An 11,977-nucleotide genomic window follows, 5' to 3' on the forward strand; every position below is an offset into this window, starting at 1 on the left:
AGTAACGAACGTACAGAATATTTTTCTTACAAGTTGCATTTTTGTTGCATGATGTGGATGTGTGCGAAAGCGCGGCGCGCAGACACTGGCCGACTGACTCTATCGACGACAGAAACTTAAGCAGCTTTATTATTGTAAATTGTGTTGTGGTCTGGGTGTGTCTTTAATTTATTGTTAAACGAAACATTATAATAATTATACATATGTTTAACTGGATTGAACTAATATAAAAGTAAGTTTATTGACTATTTATATACTTATATAAAAGCTAATAAAAAAATATTTTTTAACCCTTAGTAACATGAACCGTAAACAAAGCTCGCTGTTTAATTTTTTGAATACCAGTTCAACGTCTCAAAAAAATGACCACGAAACAGGACTTCCGCCAGCAAAAAAGAAGAAACCACTTATCAGACAGTACAACCCTGAATATTTAAAATATGGTTTTATTCTTTGGCCCAAATCTACGGAAGAAGATGTACGTCCGATGTGTATCATTTGCCATGAAGTTCTAGTAAATGATGCTATGAAACCATCGAAAATGTTACGACATTTGAAGGCTATACATTCTGAGCTGGAAAATAAACCGCGTGAATATTTTGAGCGTAAAAAACAAGAGTTAGAATTGCAAACAAAAACATTTAAAGAAAATTTTATTCCGAACAAGTCACTACTAAAATGCTCGTGCTTAGTTGCCCTTCGAATTGCTAAAACCAAAAAATCATTTACCACTGGGGAAAACTTAATAAAACCTGTTTTAATAGACGTTTGTTTAGAGATGTTTGAACAAGCTGCTGTTGATAAAATCAAATCGATTCCCTTATCTAATGATACCATAAGAAGAAGAATTGAAAAATTATCAGAGAATTTGGAATATCAGTTAATCCAAAAGATAAAGGAATCAACACTTTTTGCAATACAAATTGATGAATCATGCGATATTTCCCAAAAAGCCATATTAATTTGCTACGTTAGATATATTGATTTTATTTTGGAGGAAATAAAAGAAGAATTCTTGTGTTGTATAGAATTGGTTTCATATACAACAAGTGATGAGATTTTTAACGCACTTAATTCTTATATTATTAAACATTCTTTAGAATGGAAAAATTGCGTAGGTGTATGTACCGATGGGTCGGCTAGTATGATTGGCAGACATTCTGGTGTTACTAAAAGAATTAAGGAAGCAGCTAATTCTGATTTATTAATGGCCCACTGTATAATACACAGACAGCATTTAGCTGCGAAAAGTTTATCCGCAGAATTAAATGAGGTTTTAGCGGAATCTATAAAAATTATTAATTTTATTAAAAAACAAACGATTATTTGCAATATTTTGTCAGGAGGTTGGTGCCGAACATGAGCAATTATTACTTCATACAGAAGTTCGATGGCTCTCGCGGGATAAGATTTTAACCAGGCTTTTTGAATTAAGGATGGAAGTAGAAATATTTTTAAGAGAAAAAAATAATCCTTTAAGTATACATTTGTCTGATGTAGAATGGGTTGCAAAACTAGTATATTTAAGTGATATATTTTCATATATCAACGATTTAAATTTGAGTTTACAAGGAGCTTCCATAAATGCGTTTCATTTATTTAATAAAATAGATGGATTTAAGAAAAAAATTAATTTTTGGGTGGATAAAGTAAATAACAATAATATTGATATTTTTAATAATTATTTTGATTTTGTTAATTTGCAACAAGATTTACACTTATCAAAATTAAATACAATCATTGGGCAACACTAACAATCTTTAAATATTGGTTTCGAAAAATATTTCCCATCTGAAAAAACCACGTGTGAAAGAAATGTGTGGATAACAAACCCTTTCATAACATATGACAATAGTAAGTTAAATTTAAATGACAGAGAATATGAGTCCCTTCTTGAGATTAGTGCAGATATTATGTTAAAAGCTAGTTTTTCAACAATGTCCATAGATAAATTTTGGATCAAATTGAAAAATGAATATACATATTTATGTGAATCGGGATTTTCATCTATGAGGGTAATAAAAAATAAATTTAGAAATTGGCTTTTGGTTACTTCACCGCTCCGACTTAGCTTGTCTAATTTGGAACCAACAATTGACAAGTTGATTGAAGAAGAGCAGCAGCAATCTTCTCATTAACAATATGTTCATATGCAATGAGTTTTTGATTTTTTTTATAATCTGTGATTTTTTGTTCTAGTTTTTCTTAAGAGTTTGTTCCCACTGATTTAATTTTTTGGTAATCGTAAGAATGATATTTTTGTTGTGTTCCTACATCCATGAGTTTGTGATTTTTTTTATAATTTTCTGTCATTTTTGTTAAAGGTTTATATACTTACTTATTATTATATGTATGTATAATTATATATCTTTACATTTAAATATTACTGTAGGCAAATGACAATAAAAATGCTGCAACTAACTTATGTAGTAGTTCTTTATAAATACTTAGTAAAAATTAGTTGTTAAGAAAATATCACTGGTCTACAATTTTTCTTAACAAATCTACTGGTCCGCGGGCCAAAAAAGGTTGAGAAACGCTGATTTAAACAATTTAACTAGTAGATGATAAGAAGAACTATTGATTGAAGAAAATGAATCAAAATATTTGAATTATTGTGTTAATTTTAATTATAATTATATATATTGTAAAATATATTAATCAGAATCAAATTATTGCAATAATCGGCCATCCCTTAATTTTATCTTTCTCACATTACCAATTTTCTTAACAAGGGATGCAGTATGTTTGGTCTTAACGGTCAAAAGTTACCTAAGAGAAAAACAATGGAAACATTTACGACTTGGACAAACAAAGTACTAAATCTGTCAAAGTAATTTTGAAAGATAAAGTATCTTGTTATTTTCCATCACGTTTCTTACACAGTAAAAACGGTTGACTGGTTGGTTTTGTAATATGTGCCATTTTTACTCAAGAGAAGTATCAAGTTTACGTCTTATGAATAGGTTTGACTCGTGATGATATGTCTAGTAAAGATAAAATATCGGAACAACCCACCGACCTGATAATAAAAGATCCCGCGAATCCGGATCATATATCTTTGATTCCACGTAGAGACGTGACGATATTTCATTGCCAATTATCTTGCCAACTTACTTAAAGAGAGATTAAATCTATCTTTGAAAGGAGATAGCTGCGTTCCACATATAAATGAGAAATGCATCTCCTTTCAGAGAATTCTGTAACATCAAAATCTAGATCGTTAATCACTAATAAATAGATTAAATATACTGTAATCAATTTTAGTTTCGATTATTCGAAAAAAAGTAAGTATATGGTGGAATAGAGTTATAAAAATATTTTTAAAAGTTCTGCTATTTTTATATAGTGTAATTTTCTTATTAGTATTGTTTATCTTAAATTTTGGAATATTATTGATTAAATATGTTTTTAAGTTCTTACGAAAATATTCTGTCCAGTATATAATAAGAATAATTATACATTAGATTTATTTATACTTACGTTATGTATACCAACTTTTATTCTATGTGGTATTAACGATTTCTTTTCAATTAGAGGATTTTTAGATGGGTCTAAAAATATGTTCGATTTCCCGCATAAACGAAAAAAACTGCATCTGCGATTAGAACCATTTTCTTATCAAGTTTACAAAAAGTTATAGAAAAAATATTTTTTAAAAATTAAAGTACAAAAGTCATACAATTGTCTGAGCACTGAGCAAAAGGTTATAAAATATGATAAATATGGTGAAATGTCAATTACGTGTTTTACGATTTGTCTAGTATTAGACGTAAACTTTTATGACTTGTACATTATAATATTAATAAAACATAATTAAATAACGTTATTACAGCATGACATAAGAAACGATTAATGTATTCAAAGTACATTTGTAGATTAACCTATTATCTGTATGTCTTGAGATGCAATGATTTTTACTTCTCGGTTATTACTCAACCTATTAACCTTTATTGTAGATAAGCCATTTTTTCAATATTTACAAAAAAATTAAAGTATAAAGAGCCTGGGGATGTGTATGTGAAAAATGTGTTTTCAGTACACTACAATTAGTTTACGGTTAATATCATCTACTTTTCAAGATGTAAATGTAATACGTAGTTTTGATGATTATTTTAGGAAAATCTATAAACAAACACATAAGTGAAATAATATGCCATTTATTGAAAACTTAACAGAATTCGTAATTGAAATAAATACACCGATTAGTCATTATTCTTAATATAATCAAAACTCGGATAACACGGAATATTTAATTCAAAACGATCGACAACATACCAGAACATTGTAATACCAGTAAAATCAAAGTTTTATGACAAATTGATTTCTTTGATGTCTTTTAACATTTCTATTTTTGTCAGAAGTCACCAGAGTATATTCTTATATTCTTTATATATTCGTTTTGAAAGTTCTATAGCATCTTTCGAGTACCGCGTACCATTCACTAAGATTTGTGAAACGTATAGGTTCAACATGTTCAACATTGGAGCAAATATTCGGCTTACAGAAATCCGAAATTATGAGAACAGGCTATTTTTGAAACTGGTTAGTTTTAAATATGATACATTTAGTGCAGTTGTAGTTCGCCATGTGGCTTCTTTGTTTTTGTTTCCGTAGTCATTTAGACTTCCAGTGTGAAATCTGGCATAGGATGTGTTAAATATAATTTCATTTGTTACTTTCCATTGTTTAATTTACAGTTTAAATATATATTTCGTCTGGGTTCAGAAAAACTGAAAATCCAGAAATCTGCACCACTTCTGATTTGAAGCTTGTCGATATTTGGCCCAGTACTGTACTTTGTATTCTTGTATTTGTTCACAAATTACTCTTCCACAATGCGAAACCTGAGTTAAATGGCTCTCCATCAATTGGAACGCAACTGTATTACTAAAGTATCAGAAGATTTATTTTTCATATAACATGATAACGTCATGGAAACTTCGATTAAAAATGAAACTATCAGAATTTTAACTAAATTTTATACCATTTCATTTTAGAACTTTATTCCATTCTCTTCTACAGATGCACACTTATACGTGCAAACGCATATATACATTTAATTTTTAATATTTAGTAAAATATTATTTGATAGAAATCGAAATTTAATTTTAATATATATATATATATATATATATATATATATTTCCGGTTTATGGCGTCTGACGTCGCCTTCCGACCTCCAGAAACCCTCTTGATCTCTCTCTATCCGTACACCATTCCTCTTTAATTCCGTTTTCCCTACATGCTCAAGGGTGTCGCCAGGGAGAGGGGCAGAGGGGCAGCTGCCCTCCCCTAGAAATTCGAAAAAGTTATTTAAATGCTAAGTTTTAATTAAAATAATATTCTTGGGCGTCTTATAAGTTAAAGAAAATGTTTTATTTAAGATATTTCTTTTCCGGTACATAGTAAATGATTAAAACTTTATGAATCGTTTTTATTTTACCTACATACAATTCATATCCTCTATCAATTTACATCATCATGCCCCCCCTTTACCCATTGGCTGGCGTCGTCCTTGTACAGGCTAACTTTACTCTGTCGTATCAAGTTTGTCTGGGTCGTCTTCTCTCTTTTTTTTGTGGAATGTATTCCATTGACATTTTCGGGAGTCTTTCATCACTCATTATTTTCACATGTCCATACCAAATAAGTTGTTTTCTCTTTATTTCTTCCAAAACCGTCTCCTTTAATTCTATTATGTCTTTGGTTCCCTCATTAGTTATTCTTTCTCTTTTTGATATTCTGCACGATCTTCTTAATGCATCGAAATGGATGCATTAAGAAGATCGTGCAGAGTATTGTTGTTACTTTTCTTCCCTTCTCTTCCCCAGTCATTCTCCATGCCTCCGCCCCGTATAACAGAATGCTTTTAACAATCGCATTATATATCCTTTTTTTTCTTGATTTAGTTATTTTTTCACTCCATCATATTCCATTTAATCTTTTAACTGCTTTCTTACCTTGTGCTAATCTTGTATTAATTTCTAATGTATCTCTTCCATTTTGATGAATTTGTATTCCAAGATAATTGTATATAATTGTAATGTTCACATCCCTCAGTCTTTTCTCTTTCTTCCAGTTCCATGTCTATTTTAGCCCCTCCTATGCATAAATATTTTGTTTTACTCATGTTTAAGGATAAACCTCCTTTAAAATATTCTTCTTTTATTTTTCTTGTCATGTATTTCAGATCATCTTTATCTTCTGCCATTACCATCTGATTATCTGCAAATTGCAGTGTAAATATTGGTTTACCGTTAATATCTATTTCCATTTCACAACATTTCTTTTTCCATATTTTCAGTACTCCTTCTACGTAGATTTTAAATAAAGCTGGTGAGATACAGCATCCCTGTCTTAGCCCTTTTGATACCGTAAATCCTTCCGATATATTTTTCCAATTTTTATTCTCGTTATGGATTCTCTGTATAATTCTTCAACTGCTTTAATAAGTGTGTTATTAATGTTTATCTCTTTTAATGTCTCACATAATTTTGACGTTGGACATTATCATACGCTTTTGTTAAATCTATAAACAGCAAATGAGTTTCCTGTCCTGTTGCTAATCTTTTTCCATAAATTGTTTTATACAGAAAATATTGTCCATACATGAACTTCCTGTTCTGAATCCTCTCTGCTCTTCTTTCACTTTTGTTTGATATTCTTCTTCGATTAGATCTCTTATTATTCGTCTATATAATCTATTAGATGTTGCTGTTACTATAATTCCTCGATAGTTCTTACATTTTTGTTTGTCTCGTTTTTATTGATAGATGTCAAAATCCCATTCTTCATTCTTTTGGGATGTCTTCTCCATTAAGACATGTTTCGAATAATTTTGTTGTCATTCTAAATAATTTTTCTGTTTCATTTTTTTTTATCAGTCTTGGGTATTCCTCCAGGACCACTTGCTCTATTATTCTTCAGTTTCTTACATGCTTGTTTAATCTGTTTTGTCTCTAAATGTACTGTTATATACTTTTCTATGTTTGTATTTTCTGTCATAAATTGAATTCTATCTTCTGTTAATAAATTTTTATAATATTCTTCCCATTGTCTAACTGAGATAAACTGTTCTTTATTATTATTGTTTTCACTTCTAACATTTTTTTAGGAATTTCCATGCATCAGTGCATTTTCTTCCTCCTATATATGTTTCTATCTCTCTACAATTTCTATCCCCAACTTAATCTCTTCTTTCCCAGGATTAATTTTTTAAAAGATTTTCTAAGTTATAAGTTTTGATTTTCTAAGTTCTTTATATCTTATTCTATCCTCTTCTTTTTTAGTGCCCATTCATTTTAAGTAAGTTAATTTTTTTTGTTGTTGTATCATGTTTTTATCTCTTTGTCCTACTAGAATTTTTTAATTTGCTGCTTCTTGTCTTGTCTGATGGTTAATATGGAGATTTCAGCCTCTTCGGCTATATTCTCCGAGTATTTGCTGCTTCATGTAGTGCTGATTTTTATATTTTTATGTGATTCTATAGTATTATCATATTCTTTTTCTTCCAAAAAGTATCAAAATTTATTCTCCATTTACCTTGTCTTAGTCGTTTACTATAGAATTCATCCGGTTTCATTTTGGAGTTTTCTGCTGCGGTATGATTTTCTTTTATAAGAGATAGGGTGCAGACCTATCGTTCCCGTTATCCAGACAAAACAGTTTCGTATTTGAACCTTTACTATTTAAACTTGATACCTTATTTCTCTTGCTATACAAAGTTCGTTAGTCTAATATCTTTTAATATCTAAATCCTGTAAATATACTTTCAATCTAATCTTATCCGTAACGGGCAGAATTATCTTTCTAAGTCAAAAATGTATCAAGCTAATACAGTAAAAGTAATGAAATATTTCAGTTACATAATAAGTTAATAAGCTGGTATAAATATAATAAATTTATATGAAATTTTAAAACATTCAAATCTATAAATATTGCAATTTTAATCAGAAAAAATTACTTAATATAATTATAAATAATTACACAAGATCATCTTATCTAAAAGTTAGAAGCATCGGTGAACTTTCTCATAAAACTGCACAAAAGGAAAGCGATAATTGTACTTTTAACGATAATGAAATTAACCATTTGATTATCACTATATCATTTATATAAATAAGTTTTGACACTTTTAAATCATTAAATTTTAATTTGTTATAAAGCAGTCGGTATTATTTTCAACAGTTTTAAAAGATGGTAAGCATTAGTTACGTTTTATTAGTTATTAAAAAGTTCATATAAGGCTCATGTATTAAAAGTTAGTGAACAGTTTGAGATTCCTATTTCAATAAATTCATTTACAATTTATGGAGAACTTTGATAAAAATTTTCTTTTAAAATTATTTAGATGACATTTTGGATTTTAAAAATATAATCTTAATTCAAACTTTTTGAAATAATTTAAAAATTGATTTGCATGTATTTATATTATAAAGATATAAAATTTAATGTTACCTATGGCGCCAAAATGGCAGCTCGTCTCTGATTCCAACAAACAGAAGAAAGGAAACAGTGGGGACAGTTTCTAACCTAACCTAACCTATTCTAATAATTTGGTTGGTAATAATTATGGTAATTTATTAGAATAGGTTAGATTAGGTTAGAACGTGCGTCCCCACTATTTCCTTTCTTCTGTTTGCTGGAATCAGAGACGAGCCGCCATTTTGGCACCATAGGTAACATTAACTAAAATTTATAATGAAGTTTGGTGTAATATTATATTACATTTCATAAATATTTGTATTATAAATGTGGATAACATATATATATAAAAAAAAAATGAAAACACAACAAACTGAAATAATAGATCAATTTCCTTCTGTAAAGAATTTCTAAACAAAATGTTTAATGTATGTAATAAAAATGTAATAAAATGTAATGTAATAAAAAAATTAATAACAATGAATGTAATTTACTAGAGATTTTTTTAAAAGTAGTAAAAGCATTAAACGAATTTTAGTGCAGGCAATTAATTTTTTATTTGAAGAATAGAGAATATGAGAGTCGTACCGAGCTTTCCTGTAATATTATACAAAGGATGTTTATAAATTCAATATGAAATCTTCAATTTCTTATTAAAATTTGGTCAAATGTGAAGACAAAAGAATTACAAATAATCATTAGATTCTTTAGATCTTAGACATTAAAAATCAATAATGATTCGTGTCAATTTATAAATGTTCTAAATATAAGACAAAGCATAATTCAAATAATTATTTCATATTTCATAATTAACTTCATTAAAATTATTTTGAAAAATAATAATATAAATAATTATTTCTTCTAATTATGTCTTATTAACTCGATTTGAGATTTGTATAGCATGAATTTTACTTTTAATCTTTTTAATTTAATTTTTATGTTGAATGAATATATTTAGAAAAGACTACTGACGAATCGATTAGCTTGATTTTCAATAATTTTCAATTAATTATTGATCAGTAGAAATAACAGAATTTACTAAATCAAAAGCGCTTATTTCCATATTTACAGAAGGTAAAAATAATATGAAAATTTTAAAGACATTTATGAAGAATCAACCTTTTTGTATAATAGGATTGATTTTTCAACAGGATCATAAACAGGATCATATTTTTGTTTAAATTTTTCAAAATGTTTTTATTGAATATTATTTTACTTGAAAGAATCATTATAATTCTCGGCTATTAAATTAATAAAACAAAATCTTCGATAATTGATGTTAGTTATACTTAAAAATATTCTTGAAAATTTCAAGATGTGTTAAATAACTTGTTTATTTTCATTTAATTGGCCATAATTAATTACTTGTCATTTATTACATTAAATTAGTTGAGAATCTTTTTGAAATTAATTTATCAAGTATGAAAATTGAAGAAAGAAATATCGATTTTAAGATAATACTAAAATAATATTTGAAGCGTTTAATATTATAATTAATATTGAATATTTATTTATTTTTAATTAATATAATAATGTTTTAAACTGTAAAAGACGACTTTGGAATGTTTAAGGCTCTTCTTTAGTTACTCTCAAGAAATAATTTTCTATCCATCGCAGAAAAAAGACGAACGGATGCAAATACAATATTAGATTTACATTCTCACCCTTTGTACTAATAAAGACTGAATATTAGATTTACAAGAAAAAATAAGTTATTTATTGATTTTATATTAGACTTGAATTTAGTTTATAAAGCTATTTTCAAATAGATGTAATGAAATCTATATATAATATTTCAAAATATCCTGTAGTCAAAAAAACTATAATTGATTGAGGTTGAATGATACAATTTACATATTTATTTTATCATAAATTAAATAAAATACAAAATACATCCATATGTGTACAAAACTATTAAATTATTTCTTAAATTTCTTTTAATAAAGTATTTCCGAAAATTGTATTTAAAGTGTTTGAAAATATTTTAGGATATTCAAATTTGTATGTATAGTTCAAACTGTGACAACTTTATTTTTAACTTAAATAGAATTTTTGTATTAAAAATATTCAAAAGCGTATATTTCTACGTATGAATATTTTTAAAATTTCGAATAAATTTTAAGCAATTACATATAAAATTGTTTTATTCAGTTTTAAATACTTTTAATAATCAGTACCACCAATTAGCAATAGTTTTCTTTTCATTTTTGTCACTTTCCGCCTTGTGAGCACTAAGAAAGAAAGTTTTTTAAGTCTATTGGGTTCGTCCAGGCCCATAATTGGGCAGCCAGATAGTGAGAGACCGAAGAATTGCGAAAATTCCTGATGTTACTCGCCCACATTCGATTCCAGATCCCCAAAGTTGCAGTAACGCATATTCCCCAGTTAATAATATGTTTATAAAATATCATTTATGGACAAATTTTTTAATAAATTTTTAGTTTAAAAATATTTATATTCTTTGCGTCAATTCAATTGATTTATAAATACAAAATAAAAATAACAAAATTGTTAAATTTTACAGAAAGTCTTCCTCTTTTTTGTGCTTACATTTGTAGCAGCTCAAGCACTCGTTTGCCCGAAAGATGCGTGCAAATATGTTAAATGCAAAGATACCGACGGATGCAGAGAAAGAAATGGCATTATCAAGGAAAAATGGGGAGTTTGCGGATGTTGTGATATCTGTGTAACTGTATTAAGTATGTGATGAAATTTTGTTTAAATTTACATTTACATATTCCTGATATCAATAATATTGTATACTTAATACTTATTAAATTTAAAATTTGGTTTTAGACGAGGGTGATTTATGCGAGCCTGTAGAATTTGGATTAGTTCCTTCCGAAGCAATATGTTCCGAAGGTCTGCAATGTGATCATCATACTTTTACATGTAAAAAAATTTCTGAAATTTCTGATTATTAAGTTATAAGAATAAAAGCTTTACTGTATAATTAATACAGGATTAAAATGAAAGTTATTAAATATAAAACTGTTATGAATTAATAAAGTTAAATGCTGTATTAATACGAAATTGAAGAATCAAAGCATCACAGATTTACATTTAATAATGTAGTTTTAGTTTTACTTAATTTATGCTTACAAATCAAATGTTTGCATGTTTTACTCGCTTAAGCTTCTGAAAATATATTTTTATAACCTATACGTTAAAATCTGCCTTAGGTTATACACATAAAAAAATCACTTTTAAACGTTTTTGTTATTCGTTCAAAAGTAATAATGACGTTGAAAATGGTTTCCCACTGTGGGTTTTCTGAATCCCATAAAATTGTTTCTGGTATTGTTGATCTTAGTTTTAAATAAATTGCTCCTTGTTTGTAAACCAGATGTATTTGTTTCTCATTGTGCACTATCTTACTTTAAAATATCATATCACAGTCCTTGGGGGAGGTGCTATTTGCTATCGTCTGTGCTGATGGCTTTTTGTGGCGAGCTTGTTCCATGACCAGAATTACTTACTTTTTGATCGTGAAATTATAAAATGTCTTGAAAAATGTGTTGTATAATCAGTTACACTCTTATTATCTACT

At 27.8% G+C, this 11,977-nt stretch overlaps 1 protein-coding gene across 1 annotated transcript; it reads left to right on the plus strand.

The window, feature by feature from the left end:
* The first annotated feature begins 301 nt into the window (after positions 1-301).
* LOC136978554 (zinc finger MYM-type protein 6-like) lies at positions 302-11,351 on the plus strand. Its single transcript, XM_067274273.1, has 4 exons — positions 302-1,273; positions 1,344-1,649; positions 10,952-11,126; positions 11,224-11,351. The coding sequence occupies exons 1-4, from the start codon at positions 302-304 to the stop codon at positions 11,349-11,351; spliced, it is 1,581 nt and encodes a 526-aa protein (XP_067130374.1).
* The last annotated feature ends 626 nt before the right edge of the window (positions 11,352-11,977 follow it).

Source organism: Centruroides vittatus, unplaced genomic scaffold (assembly GCF_030686945.1).
Source record: "Centruroides vittatus isolate TY-2023 unplaced genomic scaffold, ASM3068694v2 contig_1154, whole genome shotgun sequence".
NCBI classification, from domain to species: Eukaryota; Metazoa; Arthropoda; class Arachnida; order Scorpiones; family Buthidae; genus Centruroides; species Centruroides vittatus.